The following is a 15323-nucleotide window of genomic DNA, read 5'->3' on the forward strand; positions in this document are numbered from 1 at the left end:
ATTGGGAATATATCACACATTTTTTCCATCTGAAATGTCCTTTGGTGTTTAATAAAAAGAGAGAAATACTTATTTTCCCCCATCTAACAAATTATACATTACTTACTGAAAGGGCCCTATAATTAAATTATTTTATGACATATTTATTAACTCTAGATTATAAACTTGGGTATTTCTAGCCTGTGGCATCTATAATTATTCAATTTGTTTTGTCAATATCATTTGGAATTTTTTGTAGTTTACAGTTTGTTTTAATGAAGTAATTTCTATCATTTTTCTTCGAAACTTTAGTCTGTTTTATTTGCTTTTCTAAATTAACTTCAGTAATAATTTACTAAGCATTCCACTATTTATGTTAATATTTACTAAACATTGCCTTCATTTGGGATTGGTCATCTGTATCTCATACATCTTATAAATTAGAAAGTGTTAGCAAATGTTTTAATAGCTTTGCTTTCTATTTCTAATTCCTATGTCTTATCAAACACAATTTCAGGTGAAATTTTCTCAGCTGAGGATTTATTTCATGACTTTACCCAGCAACCACTCCAATTCCCCAGTCTCTGAATTATTCCTCATTTGTTTCCCCAATTTCCAGAGCTGGCAGCACTGGCTGTCCCTGCCCTTCAGCCTCCTCTTCCTCCTGGCCATGTTGGCCAACGCCACCCTCCTGATCACCATCTATTTGGAGGCCTCTCTGCACCAGCCCCTATACCACCTGCTCAGCCTCCTCTCCCTGCTGAACATTGTGCTCTGCCTCACCGTTATCCCCAAGGTCCTGGCCATCTTCTGGCTTGACTTCAGGTCGATCAGCTTCCCTGCCTGCTTCCTCCAGATGTACATCATGAACAGTTTTCTGGCTATGGAGTCCTGTACATTCATGATCATGGCCTATGACCGCTATGTGGCCATCTGTAAGCCCCTACGGTACTCATCTATCATCACTGATCAATTTGTGGCTAGGGCTGCCATCTTTGTTGTGGCCAGGAATGGCCTTCTTACTATGCCTATCCCCTTACTTTCTTCTCGACTCCGATACTGTGCAGGACACATTATCAAGAACTGCATCTGTACTAATGTGTCTGTTTCCAAACTCTCTTGTGATGACACCACCTTGAATCAGCACTACCAGTTTGTTATAGGTTGGACTCTTCTGGGCTCTGACCTCATCCTCATTGTTTCTCTTACTTTTTTATCTTGAAAACTGTGCTAAGGATTAAGGCTGAGGGAGCTATGGCCAAAGCTCTAGGTACTTGTGGTTCCCACTTCATTCTTATCCTTTTCTTCACCACAGTCCTGCTGGTTCTGCTCATCACTAACCTGGCCAGTAAGAGAATTCCTCCTGACATCCCCATCCTGCTCAACATCCTGCACCACCTCATTCCCCCAGCTCTGAACCCCATTGTTTATGGTGTGAGAACCAAGGAGATCAAGCAGGGAATCCAGAACCTGCTGAGGAGGTTGTAAGAAATAAAATGAATGAGACCTGATCTTGAAAACAGAAATTGATAATGGAAATAATTGTTATGATGCATAGAAAATTTAAATTGTTACTGTAAGAATAAGTTTAGATTTGGCTTTCCTCAGTGTTTCAATTGATTATACGGATATTCACTTCTTGGCTCCAGCTTCTTGTTGCACTGACTGGAATCTTAGTGTTTTGACATTCTAGAATTATTTGGAAGATTTTCCTGACTTCATCTATGTGAGTATGAATTGACAAGCCAGAATCACAGGAGCTTAGAATGGTTTTTCAAATAAAGGATAAATGTAATTCCAATTATTTTAAATGCTTTTAAATTCCACTGTTGTTTAATACATACATATTTGTTAGATGTCTTGGTTCTCCCTGATGCAGCTCAGTGTGATTTTTTTTTAATTTTTGCCATGAATGGATCTCTCATGGAGATACAGATGTTGACTCAAGAACTTTGATTTTATGTAGAGTGAATAATATGTGACATCCGCTGCCTCCTCTCTCCTTGACAAATCTTGTTAATATTTTTATCTATTGCGACTTATATGGAGTGTGAATTTCTTATGGTTATTTTTTCCTAGTGATTTTTTACCTCTTAAGATGACTCATATTTATGTGTATGTGTGTGTGTTTTGTTTTAAGTGAATTTGTGTGTCCTTTTTTAAAGATATATTTGCCAACTTCTGACTTCATACTACCCTACCTGATTTTTTCATCAGATTTCTGACACCATCTGTATTCACCCTCTTTCCTGCATGTCTTAGATATACAGTTAAACTGTCTTTTTCATCCTACTTTTAGCTCTCTTGTCTCAACCTTTATATCCTGTCTCTGGGCCAGTATAACTTCCCTTGGATCCAGACATCTGAATTAGTGACTTTTTAGAATAAGTATGTTTAACACTTTGCAATTTTTATCCTGATCATGCTCTAAAAAGGGTGGGACCTAGATACTGACCGTTATTTCCTGGGATTAATTAACATTTAGTAGCCAGGTCCCTTTTTTGTTAGTAATTGAGCACCTCATAGATATTATTTTATAAGTCATTTCAGAATGTCCCCTAATCTATAATAATCAAATTATTTTTGGAAGGCTTATAAGCCAATTTATTGTTTCTTTTCTTTTTTTGAGACAAGGAGACAGGGTCTGACTCTATCCCCCAGGCTAGAGTGCAGTGCCACAATCCTGGCTCACTGCAACCTCCACCTCCTGGGCTTAGGTGATTCTTTCACCTTAGCCCTCAGCCTCCCAAGTAGCTAGGACTACAAGTGTGCACCACCATGCCTGGTGAATATATATATATATTTTTTGTAGAGACGGGTTTTGCTATGTTGCTGAGGCTGGTCCTGAACTCCTGGGCTCAAGCAATCCACCTGCCTTAGCCTCCCAAAGTGCTGTGATTACAGTTGTGAGTGACTACGCCTGGCCCAAATTATTATTTCTATAGTATTGTCTTTCACCAAAACAATGGCTTTGATTTCCATATTTCTATCTTCCCTCCTTCTCAACTTCAAAGACTGATCCTAATTGAAATACAACATTTTTTACTCTTCCATTTACCTATCATGCAAATTAGCTTGTAGCTCATTTTTTTTTCACATTATGCTCCTCCTAATTTTTTTTTTAAGTCTATGTTCCAGTAACCTCTTCCACATAAAAAGCAACACTACTTTCTTCATTTGAAAAGCTATGCCTATCTTACAAGTCTCAGTTTAAACTGTACATACTCTACAAACCCTTCCTTTATTTACCTCCATGAAATTAATCTGACCTTCTTGTGTCATGTGTATATCTCCCTTTGGTAGTAGATTATAAACTCCTCTGAATCTGGTGAAGAGTTTTATTCATTTTTTTTCTACTTTATATATTTTAGAGCTTTAATATGATGCTTTATATATTTAGTTATTTTGATGACTAAAAGTGTATCTTATGTGCACATCTTGTTTCTTATTTTCTTTAACAGCTTCTTAGGGAAAGAATCAAATTATTAACACAATGTATGCTCCAAATATTCTTACATAAAGCCTTATATAGCTCACAGTTCAATGCAATCTTATCTGCCATAGAACCTAATCCTGCTTATTGGAATGAGGCTGACTTTCATTTATGTTCCAGGAACACTGATTCAGCCACTGATAAGATGTTGACTTTTGACTCACCAATCTCAGTATGAGTTATAATGTACTCATTTAGGAAGAGTAATAGTTAATTACCCTCTTACTTTTTGACTTTTCTGTTTACTGGATAAATTGGATGACCTAATTTATAAAACGTTTTTAACCAGATCCTAAAACATGTTACTAACTTATAAGTGGAAATGAATTTTATTATTTTCTTATGCACATTGATTTCTCAAATGTCTTCTTTTCATTTGGGAGGAAAGTGGAGCAAAATATTGGAATAGGATTCTCCAGTGACCATTCACCCATAGGAACATCAATGTGAACAATTGTTCATGCATTAAAATGTTTTTACAAGAGCTAAGAAAACCACGTGAGAGATCACAGTACCTGGTTATAGCATAATAATAAGAAAAGATGCATTGAAGAAGGTAGGAAGGACAATTTCGCCTTACTCATGCTACCCCTCCCCCAACATCAGGAAACAGAACAAAGAGAGCTATACTATTTTAGGAGAAAGACAGAGAAGTAAGCATTGGACTTTGCTTGGACCTCATTCCTGAGCCATGCCACAGTAAAGCCCAGCACCAGACAGACCTATATGCCAATGTCTGTAAACTGAGCCTCTAGATCTGCCTCAGTGCCAGATGGGAACCTGTAGCTATGTATGTGTGAGATGGACTTGAATTCTGGCCTTCATCACCACTGGCTGACTATAGCAGCTTTGGACTCCAAATAACCCATAACTACATGCAGATCTCAATGGCCATGCACTTTCACTGCACCCCAATGCTGTGCCAGCCTCAGGGACCACTGAATTCTAGGCTGGCCCTGTACCAGCCTCAGAAGCCATGGAATTCCAGCCCACTGCTGCACACTAGCCACAGAAGTCATAGGCGTACAGTACCCCCAGTTCTTCAATGACTGCGGTGACTACTGGCTTAGGGACCATACCAGAAGACTGGTTCAAAATCTTTGAATAGGCTTATTGTTGAAGAATATTCCCAGAGAAAGACATACTGTGATAACTGATATAAGTACTTACCTTTTCAATGGACAGGCATCAACTTATGACCACAAGGATCAAGAGCAATCAGGGAAGAATGACATCACCAAATGGACAAACTAAGGTGCCAGTAATTGGGCTTAAAGAGATGGAGATGTATATACTATGTGACAAAAAATACAGAATAGTGTTTTAAGGAAGCTTAAAAAACTTTCAGAAAACACACAGAAACAATTCAAGAAAATAAGGCAAATAATGAGTAAGTAAAATAAAAAATATTACAAAGAAATTGACAGAATAACATAAAAATCAAACAAAAATGCTGAGCTGAATATTACAATGAATAAACTGAAAAATATAATAGAGCATCAACAGTAGAGTTGTTGAAGCAGAAGAAAGAATATGTAGACAGAAAAACAGGTTATTTAAAAATATACAGAGATAGGAGAAAAAAAGAATTAAAAATAATAAGGAAAGCTTAATAGGGATTTATGGGATAGCATCAAAAGATGAAATGTACAATGTACAAGTTATTGGCATTCAAGAGTGAGTAGAGAAAGATAAGGGGGTAGAAATATTATTTAAAGAAATAATAGCAAAACACTTTCCAAACCCAGAGAAAGGGATAAATATCCAGGTAAAAGAAGATCAAGATCACCAATGAGATTCAATCGACTACTCCAAGACATATTATAATAAAAGTGTCAAAGCTCAGACAAAAAGGGGACCTTGAAATCAGCAAGAGAAAATAAGCAAATAATGTATAAAGGAGTTCCAATATGCCTAGGAACAGAATTCTCAGCAAAAATATTACTGGCCAGGAGAAAGTACAATGATATATTCAAAGTGCTGAATGAAAAATATATTTTAAAAAATCACCAAAATACTGCTGACCAAGAATACTATACCCAGCAAAGCTCTTCTTTGAAAACAAAGGAGAGATAAAGACTCCCAGAGAAATAAGAGCTGAGGGAATTCATTACTACTGACCTACAGGATATAGAAAATGCAGTTCTAATAATAAGGTTATAGCAATAAACACATACACAAATAAGGAGAAGGGATCTCAGATAAACAACCTAATGTTATATCTCAAGGAACTAGAAAAATAAAAGCAAACTAAACCCAATATTAGCACAAAGAAGAAAAATTTTAAAGACAATAGCAGAAATAATAAAATGTAGGCTAGAAAAATAATATAAAAGATAAAACAAAATGGAGGGTTTTTAAAAAAAGAGAAAATCAACAAAGCTTTAGCAAAACTAAGAAAAAAGAGAGAATACTCATGTAAGATCAAGAGATGAAAAAGGGGACACTGCAATGGATTCCACAGAAATACAAAGTATCATGAGAACTGTTTTCTGATCAACTACACACCAACAAATTAGTTAACCTAATTAATAGATAAATTTTTGGACACATAAAACCTACAGAATTGAATAATGAAGAAATAGAAACTCTTAATAATGAGTAATGAGATACAGATAGTAGTAGAAATTTCTCACTAAAGAAAAATGCAGAATCTGATGACTTCATTGCTGAATTCTCCCAAATTTTTAGAAAAGAACTAATATCAATTCTTCTCAAATTATTCCAAAAAGTTGAAGAGGAGAAAATACTTCAAAACTCATTGTAAGAGGCCAGCATTACAAGGATACCAACACCAGATGAGAACACGCACACAGAGAGAAAACTACAGGCCAATATCCCTGATGAAAATGGATGCAGAAATTTTCAAAAAGGTTAGCAAACTGAACTCAACAATACATTAAAAGAGTATTTACCACAATCAAGTGACATTCAATCCAGAGATGCAAGAATAAATGCAAACCAACATATGCAAATCAATTAAATGTAATATATCCCATGAACAGAATGAAGAACAAAAATCTTCAAATCATTTCTCTATGTGGAAAAATCATTTGACAATATTTAATCTCCATTTATGATAAAAACTTAATAAATTAGGTACAGAAGAAGTTTACCTCGACACAATAAAGGTTATATTCACAGCTAACATATTCAACAAGGAAAATTAGAAGCTTTTTCTGGAACAAGATCTGGAACAAGACCAGGATGCCCACTTTCACCCCTTTTCTTTACTAATACTGAAGTCCTAGCATTAGCACTTAGGCAAGAGAAAAATAAAAGTCATGCAAATTGGAAAGGAAGAAGTTAAATTGTCCCTATATGCAAACAACATAATGGGTGTTAAAATGTCCATACCACCCAAAGTTATGTACAGATTCAATGCAATCGCTTTCAAAATACCAATGACAATCTTCACAAAAATAGAAAACACAATTCTAAAATTCAAATGTAATGTGTGGAAAATATAAGGTCTAACCAGCATAATCTGAGTTTCCTCATTTTATGAATAACAGCAATTTGATTTAAAGAGACAGCTTACTCATGCTTTATTGTATATTATAACAATCTCACTATTAAACTTTTAATTTAAAATACATTTTATTAAAATAATATAGCAAAAAATCGTTTCAAATAGTCATATCTATGTGTGTGTAAATGATGTAAAGAACAATTTAATGAATTACAAGTTATATTTATTATTTACCTTCTAATAAACCTTTAACAAATTAATGTCTGTTGATTATTCTAATGCTAATATCCCTTACTTGTGATGAGTAAATATCCATCTAAATTTTTCCTTAGGATCTTAGGTTTGGCTCTTCTTGAAATCTGTCACTGTGGGATTTCAGGACCATATGTTTTACAAAGCTAGTAACTGAAACTTCTTTTTAAAATAAATCTTCTCACCTTAGTTCCTAAGATTTAGCACTCATGTCATTGCAACATTAAAAAAAAATCTTTGCTCTCCTCTAAAACTCCGACTTCCCTGGCAAAGCATATAAAAAAGAAAAATTATAGCTGAAACAAAATAACATAAATATAAGTGTATTATATTATGATATAAGATGTATTACAGGATGAATATATATTTTCTAATCAACTTTATTTTCTATCCGTATCTGACTTTCAAAGTAAAACTTCTAGAGTGGTACTGATTAACATCATAGTCATTAGCCTCACGTGGCTGTTGAATGCTTGCAATCTGGGTAGTCTGAATTAAAATGTGCTTTAAGTATAAAATGCTCAGTGTATTTCAAAGACTTAGTACAGAAAAGGAATGTGCAATATCACATTAATGATTATCTTACATTTATTATGTGTTGAAATGATAATATTTTCATTATTGAAATGTTGGACTAAATAAAAATATATTATTAGAACTAATTTTGCCTGTTTCTACTTTTTCAATGTGTCTACTAACAAGTTTAAAATTAAATATGTGGCTCATATTGCACTGCAGAGTTCTAGAGGAAATCTGCATTAATATTAGCTATTTTTGTGAGATAAAACCATAATTTGTTCATCTTGTTTGTCGAGTAAATATATGCTGATATTGTTTCGACATTGTCCATAAATGTCTAAAAATTACATATAAATAAAGCAAAACAGATTTTTCAGGCAAATATTTTTAAAATATGAACTTTTTACCATATTCTTTTGGAAGACGAGACTTATGGAAAATTTTCTTAGTCTCAGGGTGGCATGTACTCTAAATCCCTCAATGTGTCTTTTTCCTGGCACCCGAGGTTATTTTCTAACAGCTCATTATAGACATCTAGATTTGTTATACAAACAATGTAATCTAGATTTGTTATACAAACAATGTGATCTTGTTATACAAACAAATTTAATGTTGCAATGACATGAGTCTTAGTCCTCAAAGTTTGGTGTTTTGTTGAGTATATGTTAATATGGCATATTGTTAAAACTTTCAGACTTTTAGTATACCCTAAGAAATGGTAGCTTAAATTTACCTTACAAGCATGTTATATCTTTATAATTGTAAGATTCTTCCATAGGTATATAGTTATGCATATTTATAGCCAAGACATTTTTCTTATGTTGAAATGTTTCAGAGAATGAGATTTCGGGAGTCCTTCTTGTTTGGATAATAAAGAAAAAGGTGTATCTAGTTGGATCTTAACAGATGGCTTTTCACTTTTGAGAAATTTCTAATTAAATTATTGATTATAAGCTTTTAATTATCGCTTCTTATATGTTGTACATGCTTATTTTTCAATCAGTAGGTTACGAGATATCCAGGAACAGGGGAATTAAGTGCTAATTTATTATTATTATTTTTGCAAGATGGAGAAGAGAAATGAATGGACAGAGCTCTGCAGAATGTCTGCTTGAGTAGGACAGGGCTTAATCTCAGGTGCTTTCGGTTAAATTTAAAACACCCACACATTTGGGACAGGCTTGGCGTTAGATACTTGAAAATTTTCCCTTGTATGGCCAAAACAAAGTGACACACACTTGTAAGTTGTTATTGAAGCACCAAACTTCTTCTTGTATTTTAGAAGAATATTCAAAAACAAATCGCTTACTATTCTCAGGTATTGGATGAGTAATGGGAATTAGAGTTATTTCTTTCATTTGATTTCTTCCCAGGCAAGACCCAACTTTGCTGTGTGTGTGTGTATGTGTGTGTGTGTGTGCATGTGGTTGTGCAAGGCCTACTACCCAGACCTTCTCTATATATATAATGCTTTCTTACAGGGTCAAGTATCTTACTGCCCATACATGTCTTTTATTTAATTCCTCACTGGTCTACAGTTTAGAAGAATGTGTTCTGGAAGGCATATTTGTATTTTTCCTACCCAAATTTTGAGGTCCTCAAGCCAATAACAATGTTCTATTTATTTTTGTTTCTTAATAACTAACATAATTCACAGGACACAGTGCATGCTTAGCAGCTGTCCAATTAATAAAAAAATAATGTTCAGCAAAGATATTTTAGGTGTCAATATTATTGTTGGATTATATGCTACAATATTAGCGATCCTTTAACTCATTAACAAAGCTTTGTTTGCATACCAAAACCTGTGATATATTGGCTCTGAAAGATAAATGTTCTAAGCACAGCCACATTAGGAAGGAGGATTCAGGAATCTCACTTATGCAATAACACTCATTGATAATTGTTACTCATGTGAGGAATCAGGGCAAAACTCCTGCTCTCTTGCAATGCACATTACAAAAGTTTACCTTGTCTTCCAAAGAAAGAGAAGGAGACGGAGAGAGAGGAAGAAAGAGAGGCGGAGAGAGAACTAGAGAATAGCAATGATATAGTTGAAAGGTGAGAGAAAAAGGTCTAATTACAGACCAGTAGGAACCTTTCACGATTGAGGACTGAAATTTCAGCTACTATGTTTTTTTCTCCAATATATTCCCTTTTGTGAAAATAAGAATAAAAGGACATTACACACAACAGACACAACAAAATAACCACAGTTGTATTTTTAATAATATAAGATTCATGACATAATAAGAGCTGTGTGTTCAGAAACATAAATTTTTCACTTTAAAATCTGCTTTAAGGAATGTCAACGTTTTGGATGAAATATGATCATAAGAATGAAATAAAATGAGAGAGGGCCAAGAATATTTCTGAGAAAAGGGCAAAAAGAAAAATAGACTTAATAAAACTGATGTTTCTGAAAAGCACATACATATTCAGTGTACCGAGTCTGAGGTTATAGCTCACAGACATGATTTTCAGCCCACTCATTCATTAAATGATTAATAGGTTATCTTATTTTAGATATTCAGAGATTTAGTTGTCCTTGTTAGCACCCTTTCTTCAACAACCTCTGGATTCCCTGTTTAATCTCTTGGGTTCTCACCCCATAAACAATGGGGTTAAGGGCTGCAGGGATGACATGGTGGAAAACATTGAGCAAGACTGGCACATCAGGGGAGACTTTCTTTTTAGCCACATGTGTGAGGACAAAAACCAGAAGGATGGTGCTGAAGAATAGGATGAGGATAAAGTGGGAGCCACATGTGCTCAGGGCCTTTGCCACAGCACCCTCTGCCTTGAGTCTCAGCACAGCTCGCAGAATGAGGGTGTAGGAGAGGAAGATGAGGATGAGGTCAGATCCTAGCAGAGTCCAGCCTCCAGTAAATTGGTAGAGGCGATTGATGGTGACATCATCACAGGAGAGTCTGGAAACAGACATATTGGCACAGATGCAGTTCTCAATGACATTTTTCCCACAGTAACGGAGTTGTGCTGAGAGGATGGGAATGGGCAGAGTCATGAGCACATTTCTGGTCAAAATAAACATGGCAGCCTTGACTACAAATTGATCAGTGATGATTGATGGATATCTCAGTGGGTGGCAGATGGCTACATAACGATCATAAGCCATGAGCATGAATGTGCAGGACTCCATGGCCAGGAAACAATTCATGATGAACATCTGCAGGAAGCAGGCAGGGAAACTGATGGAACTGAGGCCAAACCAGAAGATGGCCAGGACCTTGGGGATGACGGTGAGGCAGAGCACGATGTCCAGCAGGGAGAGGAGGGTGAGCAGGTAGTACAGGGGCTGGTGCAGAGAGGCCTCCAGCCGGATGGTGATCAGCAGGGTGGCGTTGGCCCCCATGGCCAAAAGGAAGAGGAGGCTGAGGGGCAGGGACAGCCAGTGCTGCCAGCTGGGGGATCTGATAAAACAATTCAAGAGGAAGTCTGAAGCTTCAGTGGAGAGGGTGCCATTTTGGTGTGCTGTCATATTTTGCCATATATTTTCCTGCTTTCTTTTAGTGAACTGGAAAATTATGATTACAAATTAGCTGTGGATTCTTGATACACAAAGATTGCACTAGTTGTCATAGGTATAACTTGTGGTTTCTAGCAGGTTACATAGAGCCAAGCAAATTCATCTGTTTATCCTCAGTTTCCTATCAATCACTTTAAACAGTACAGCTGTCTGAGGTGACATGATTCATCTATACATGTTTACTTTGTTTAATGTTTATTTTCAATAGAATGGTTACCTTTTTAAAGAAACTGAAAAGGAGAAAATACTTAGGATACCATTTTAGCGTGACAAGTGAGACTCTAAATTTGAACCCATAAGTTTCTTTTTCTCTCAATTTCCTTTTTAATGTACACGTAGCCTACCACATCTACAAATTGACGATTGCAATATGCTGAAATAAATAGCAGAGCCTGGCACAAAGAAGGGACTTAGATAAATGTCCCTAGTCCCCATGACATCCTTATTCTAACCTTTCTGCTGCATTTATTTTGCTTAATTAGAGATTTTTAAAATCAATGTCTAAAATAAGTTTAGTTAAGTTGTGTTTTGCCTAAAATTTCATTTTTATTTAGTAGGCATAGATCCTACCAAATAATTGACTAATATCTCTCTATTTTTCAGATGTTCATATTTTTTAGGCTTCCTAACTTCTGGAAGAAATGGCTCTAAAAGGAGATTGGACACTTTCATATAGCTATCAGGGACAATGCTTGTAATTAGACATGCTGAAAAATTGGTTTTTCTTCTTGTAATGGTGTGGGAGTGATGAAGTTCACCTTTAAAGTCCTTCCATCTCCTTTCCAGTTCCCTTTTCCCTATTGACTATAATGATACAGTTAGACATTTCCCACTCTCTAGACAGTAGTTTAATTTTGCCACTATTCCATTATTGCTTAACCCTTTTCCTGGGCATTCTATTAGATACCAGGATCACAAAATTTAATAAGAAACTACAATTACTCTTAAGAATATAAACCTATAACCACTGTGGGAGATGATGGGTGTAATAAGAACGAATGATATTAGGAATGCCAGAGATATGCACACATTATTAGGAGACTGCAGAGGAGAGTTGACTGTGACAAAAGGGATAGGCTGCAGAAAAAAGGTTATAAATAGAGTGATGTGGTACCCACACTCACATTAAAGGTAAAGGAGTGTAAGATTTCCCTCTCCTGCATTGTGAAAGAGAGCCCCCGAAAGAACACTACAGCTTGGCAAAGGTGTAGGTCAGGTCTTTTGGGGGATCCTTCAAATCATGCAGTTTTATTGTGTGTATTTCTATCTGCTGGGACAGAGGTTTGTGCCCAGGTGTTATTTTTTGTGGGATTAGAAATTCCTTTTCATCACTTCTTGGCCTTTTGGCTAAGATCAAGTGTGTGAAATTCCTTTTCATTGAATGTTTAAGAAATGTCCTGTTTCTCCCACTTTGGCTCACTAATGTAATAAAATTAAATGGTTATTTTTGTAATTCTTTCCACTTGCTGGGAACTGTGCTCCAATGTTTTAGCACTTTATCCCATTTAGTTATTCAACATTCTGTGGAATATGTTTCATTATCACCACTTACAGACAAGAGAAGTGATATTTCAAAATCCAGGTTCTTAACCATCTATATATTATTATTCTAAACCTAATCCTACCTAATATAGAGGTTTGGTTGGATTAATTTCTAGGGTTCCTTCAGATCCAATAAATAATTTTTTTGTGGAGGGGGGACAGAGTCTAGCTCTGTTGCCAGGCAAGGTTGCAGTGGCATGATCTCGGTTCACTGCAACCTCTGCCTCTTGGATTTGAGCGATTCTCTTGCCTCAGTCTCCTGAGTAGCTGGGACTACAGGCACCTGCCACCATACCAGGCTAATTTTTTGTATTTTTAGTAGAGACAGAGATTCACCATGTTGGCTAGGATGGTCTCAATCTATTGATCTCAGGTGATCCACCCGCCTCCATCTCCCAAAGTGCTAGGTTTATAGGCGTGACAAACCATGCCCAGCCAGACCCAATAAATAATTCTATGATATATATTTGCTCCATGGACCCTATTTTAAAAAACTTTACCCAAAATACAATTGATAGTTTTAAGAATTGGATCTGTTAGAGGGAAAAGTTTTGGGGTGGGGACAGGGTCACAAGGAAGTAAGTTACAATAAAACTGTGAACTCTAAACTGTATGAAATTTTCCTGTTGATGGAAATAGACTTTTTGGAATAGGTTCAGGTAGTATTTTTGTTTTCAGTTGTCTTTCTTATTTCCCAAATGCAGTTCTAGTCCTTGTTCAACTGGCTTCTGTCAGACTCTCCTCATTAGAAAGACCCTGTTAGTAACTGGCTGCTGTCAGTGGAGGGAGGATGAGCATTCCTCCAGGGATCCTCTCTTCATGCCTCCTGATCCTGATTCCCCATGTAGTCTGCCAGGCATGGCCCTTCACCTTATATATTGGAGAGATTTAGGCATTCTCCCAATTCTTTTCTCCTGCAAATAGTAGGGTATATTTGTAATGACTTTGTTAAGTTCAAAATGAATTTTAAATATACTGTTTCACTTGTGACTCACAATACTTTGAAGTAGATAGGGTAAGTTGATTATTTTAGCAATTTATCTTTCACATAGGCAAATCAAATTTTAGTGGTTTTATGTGTCTACCTACAGTTTGTCAGGGTTCAACTGTGAAGGAAACAAAAGTCTGAATGATTCATTCATGTCCAAGCCAGTGAAAATAGTAATACACCTGTGCTCTGTGTTACCGTAGTGATGCATAAATGTCGGTATTATTTGGGATTTTGTTCTATATATTTTGTAGGTTTTTCTTTCTACCCACACTCTCCATGCACATGCACATGAATCCTAAGGGCTGTTTTTCAGCAGTCTGGAGTATGTTTTCTGTCTCCTGAAGAGCTTTGGCATAATTATTTTTAGCACTAAGATGAAATTTCTGAGGATTACTTAGGAGAATTATTTTATTTTTTTCCTAACTTATTCACTCTTCCTTTTTCCTTCTCTTTCTCTAATGTTTCTGCATGTTCTTCAATCATTCAACAAGCACTGATAAAGTACTCATCCCTAGAAGTAAAGCATCTGGGAACATAATTACTTTTTTTCACCTTTCATCATTCAATCTCGGTTTGTAATCAAAACTTGCCAATGGCACACAAGAGCTTAAGACTTGGGGCTAATGGTTTCCAGTTCTAGCCAGGAACAAGAAGAGAGAGCCAGAGAAGCTGAAGCTCAAAGACTAAAGGAAAGACTGTCAGCCTAGGCTTTCCCAGGTTGCAAGACAGTCCCACAAATAGTACCAAAGAAGCCCTGTTTTAAAAAGTAGAAAAGTTGCTAGGGTTCTTTCTTGATAAAATTCAGGCAGGCCTGTAAGATATCTCTCTCAGGAATAGTTTCAGGCATTTTTCAGTGCATCCAAAGACAGGTAGCTGGCTATTCTTCTGGGAATAGCTTTCTGTTCTTGTCAGAAGTAGATTTTAGCAATTTTGAGCAGAAATCTTTTGAACTACTTCCTGACTTCCACTGGTCCCCAACTGTGATTTTTGTCTTCAACCTCTAAAGTTATAGAAACCAAATGTAATTCTTTATAATTCAGACATGTGTAGGTATATTCTTTGTTTTAAAGCCACTAAATTTCCATATTCAGATTTGAAAACTCCAAATTTTCTTAATTGGGCTCCAGATTATGCACTTTTTAGCTTTCATGCTACCTGTTAATCTCCTATAGACAAATTGCAACTCTCTGGCATTTCTGCTACCACTAAGTACCCAGAGGACAGTAAAAGAGAGAAGGTCCCAGAGCACATATGCCACTTTACCTGAGACAGGATGCCGTCTCTACTTACTTCCTTTTCAGACTCCTTCAGCAGTATTGACCCAGGCATGGAAAAGAGCACAGACAGGGACTGAAGACAGAGATCTCTCCAGGGCTCTGGCTAATCTCAGTAAAGCCACCGTTGGCATCCTCTAGCCAGACTCACAGAAAATGTGAAGCATGAAGTTTGGCTCCATTAATATTGGTGCTCTTGTTAGTTCCAGAAATATCTGGGGCAGTTATAACTGTAATGCCTCAGAAACCCTGCC

At 36.2% G+C, this 15323-nt stretch overlaps 2 protein-coding genes across 2 annotated transcripts; one reads left to right on the forward strand and one right to left on the reverse strand.

Annotated features, from left to right (window-relative positions):
• The first annotated feature begins 492 nt into the window (after window positions 1-492).
• LOC108288283 (olfactory receptor 56A5-like) lies at window positions 493-2610 on the forward strand. The gene is given in 2 exon segments (XM_017507167.1): window positions 493-1178; window positions 1181-2610. Coding segments are annotated over 2 exon segments (939 nt in total). The 5' UTR covers window positions 493-526; the 3' UTR covers window positions 1468-2610.
• Window positions 2611-9911: 7301 nt separating this feature from the next.
• On the reverse strand, window positions 9912-15323 carry LOC108288357 (olfactory receptor 56A3). The gene is made up of 2 exons (XM_017507256.2): window positions 15086-15323; window positions 9912-11250 (listed from the first exon to the last, which is right to left on the reverse strand). Exons 1-2 carry the CDS (start codon window positions 15122-15124, stop codon window positions 10267-10269), a joined length of 1023 nt encoding a protein of 340 aa, XP_017362745.2. The 5' UTR covers window positions 15125-15323; the 3' UTR covers window positions 9912-10266.

Source organism: Cebus imitator, unplaced genomic scaffold (genome assembly GCF_001604975.1).
Source record: "Cebus imitator isolate Cc_AM_T3 unplaced genomic scaffold, Cebus_imitator-1.0 Scaffold370, whole genome shotgun sequence".
Taxonomy (NCBI): Eukaryota; Metazoa; Chordata; class Mammalia; order Primates; family Cebidae; genus Cebus; species Cebus imitator.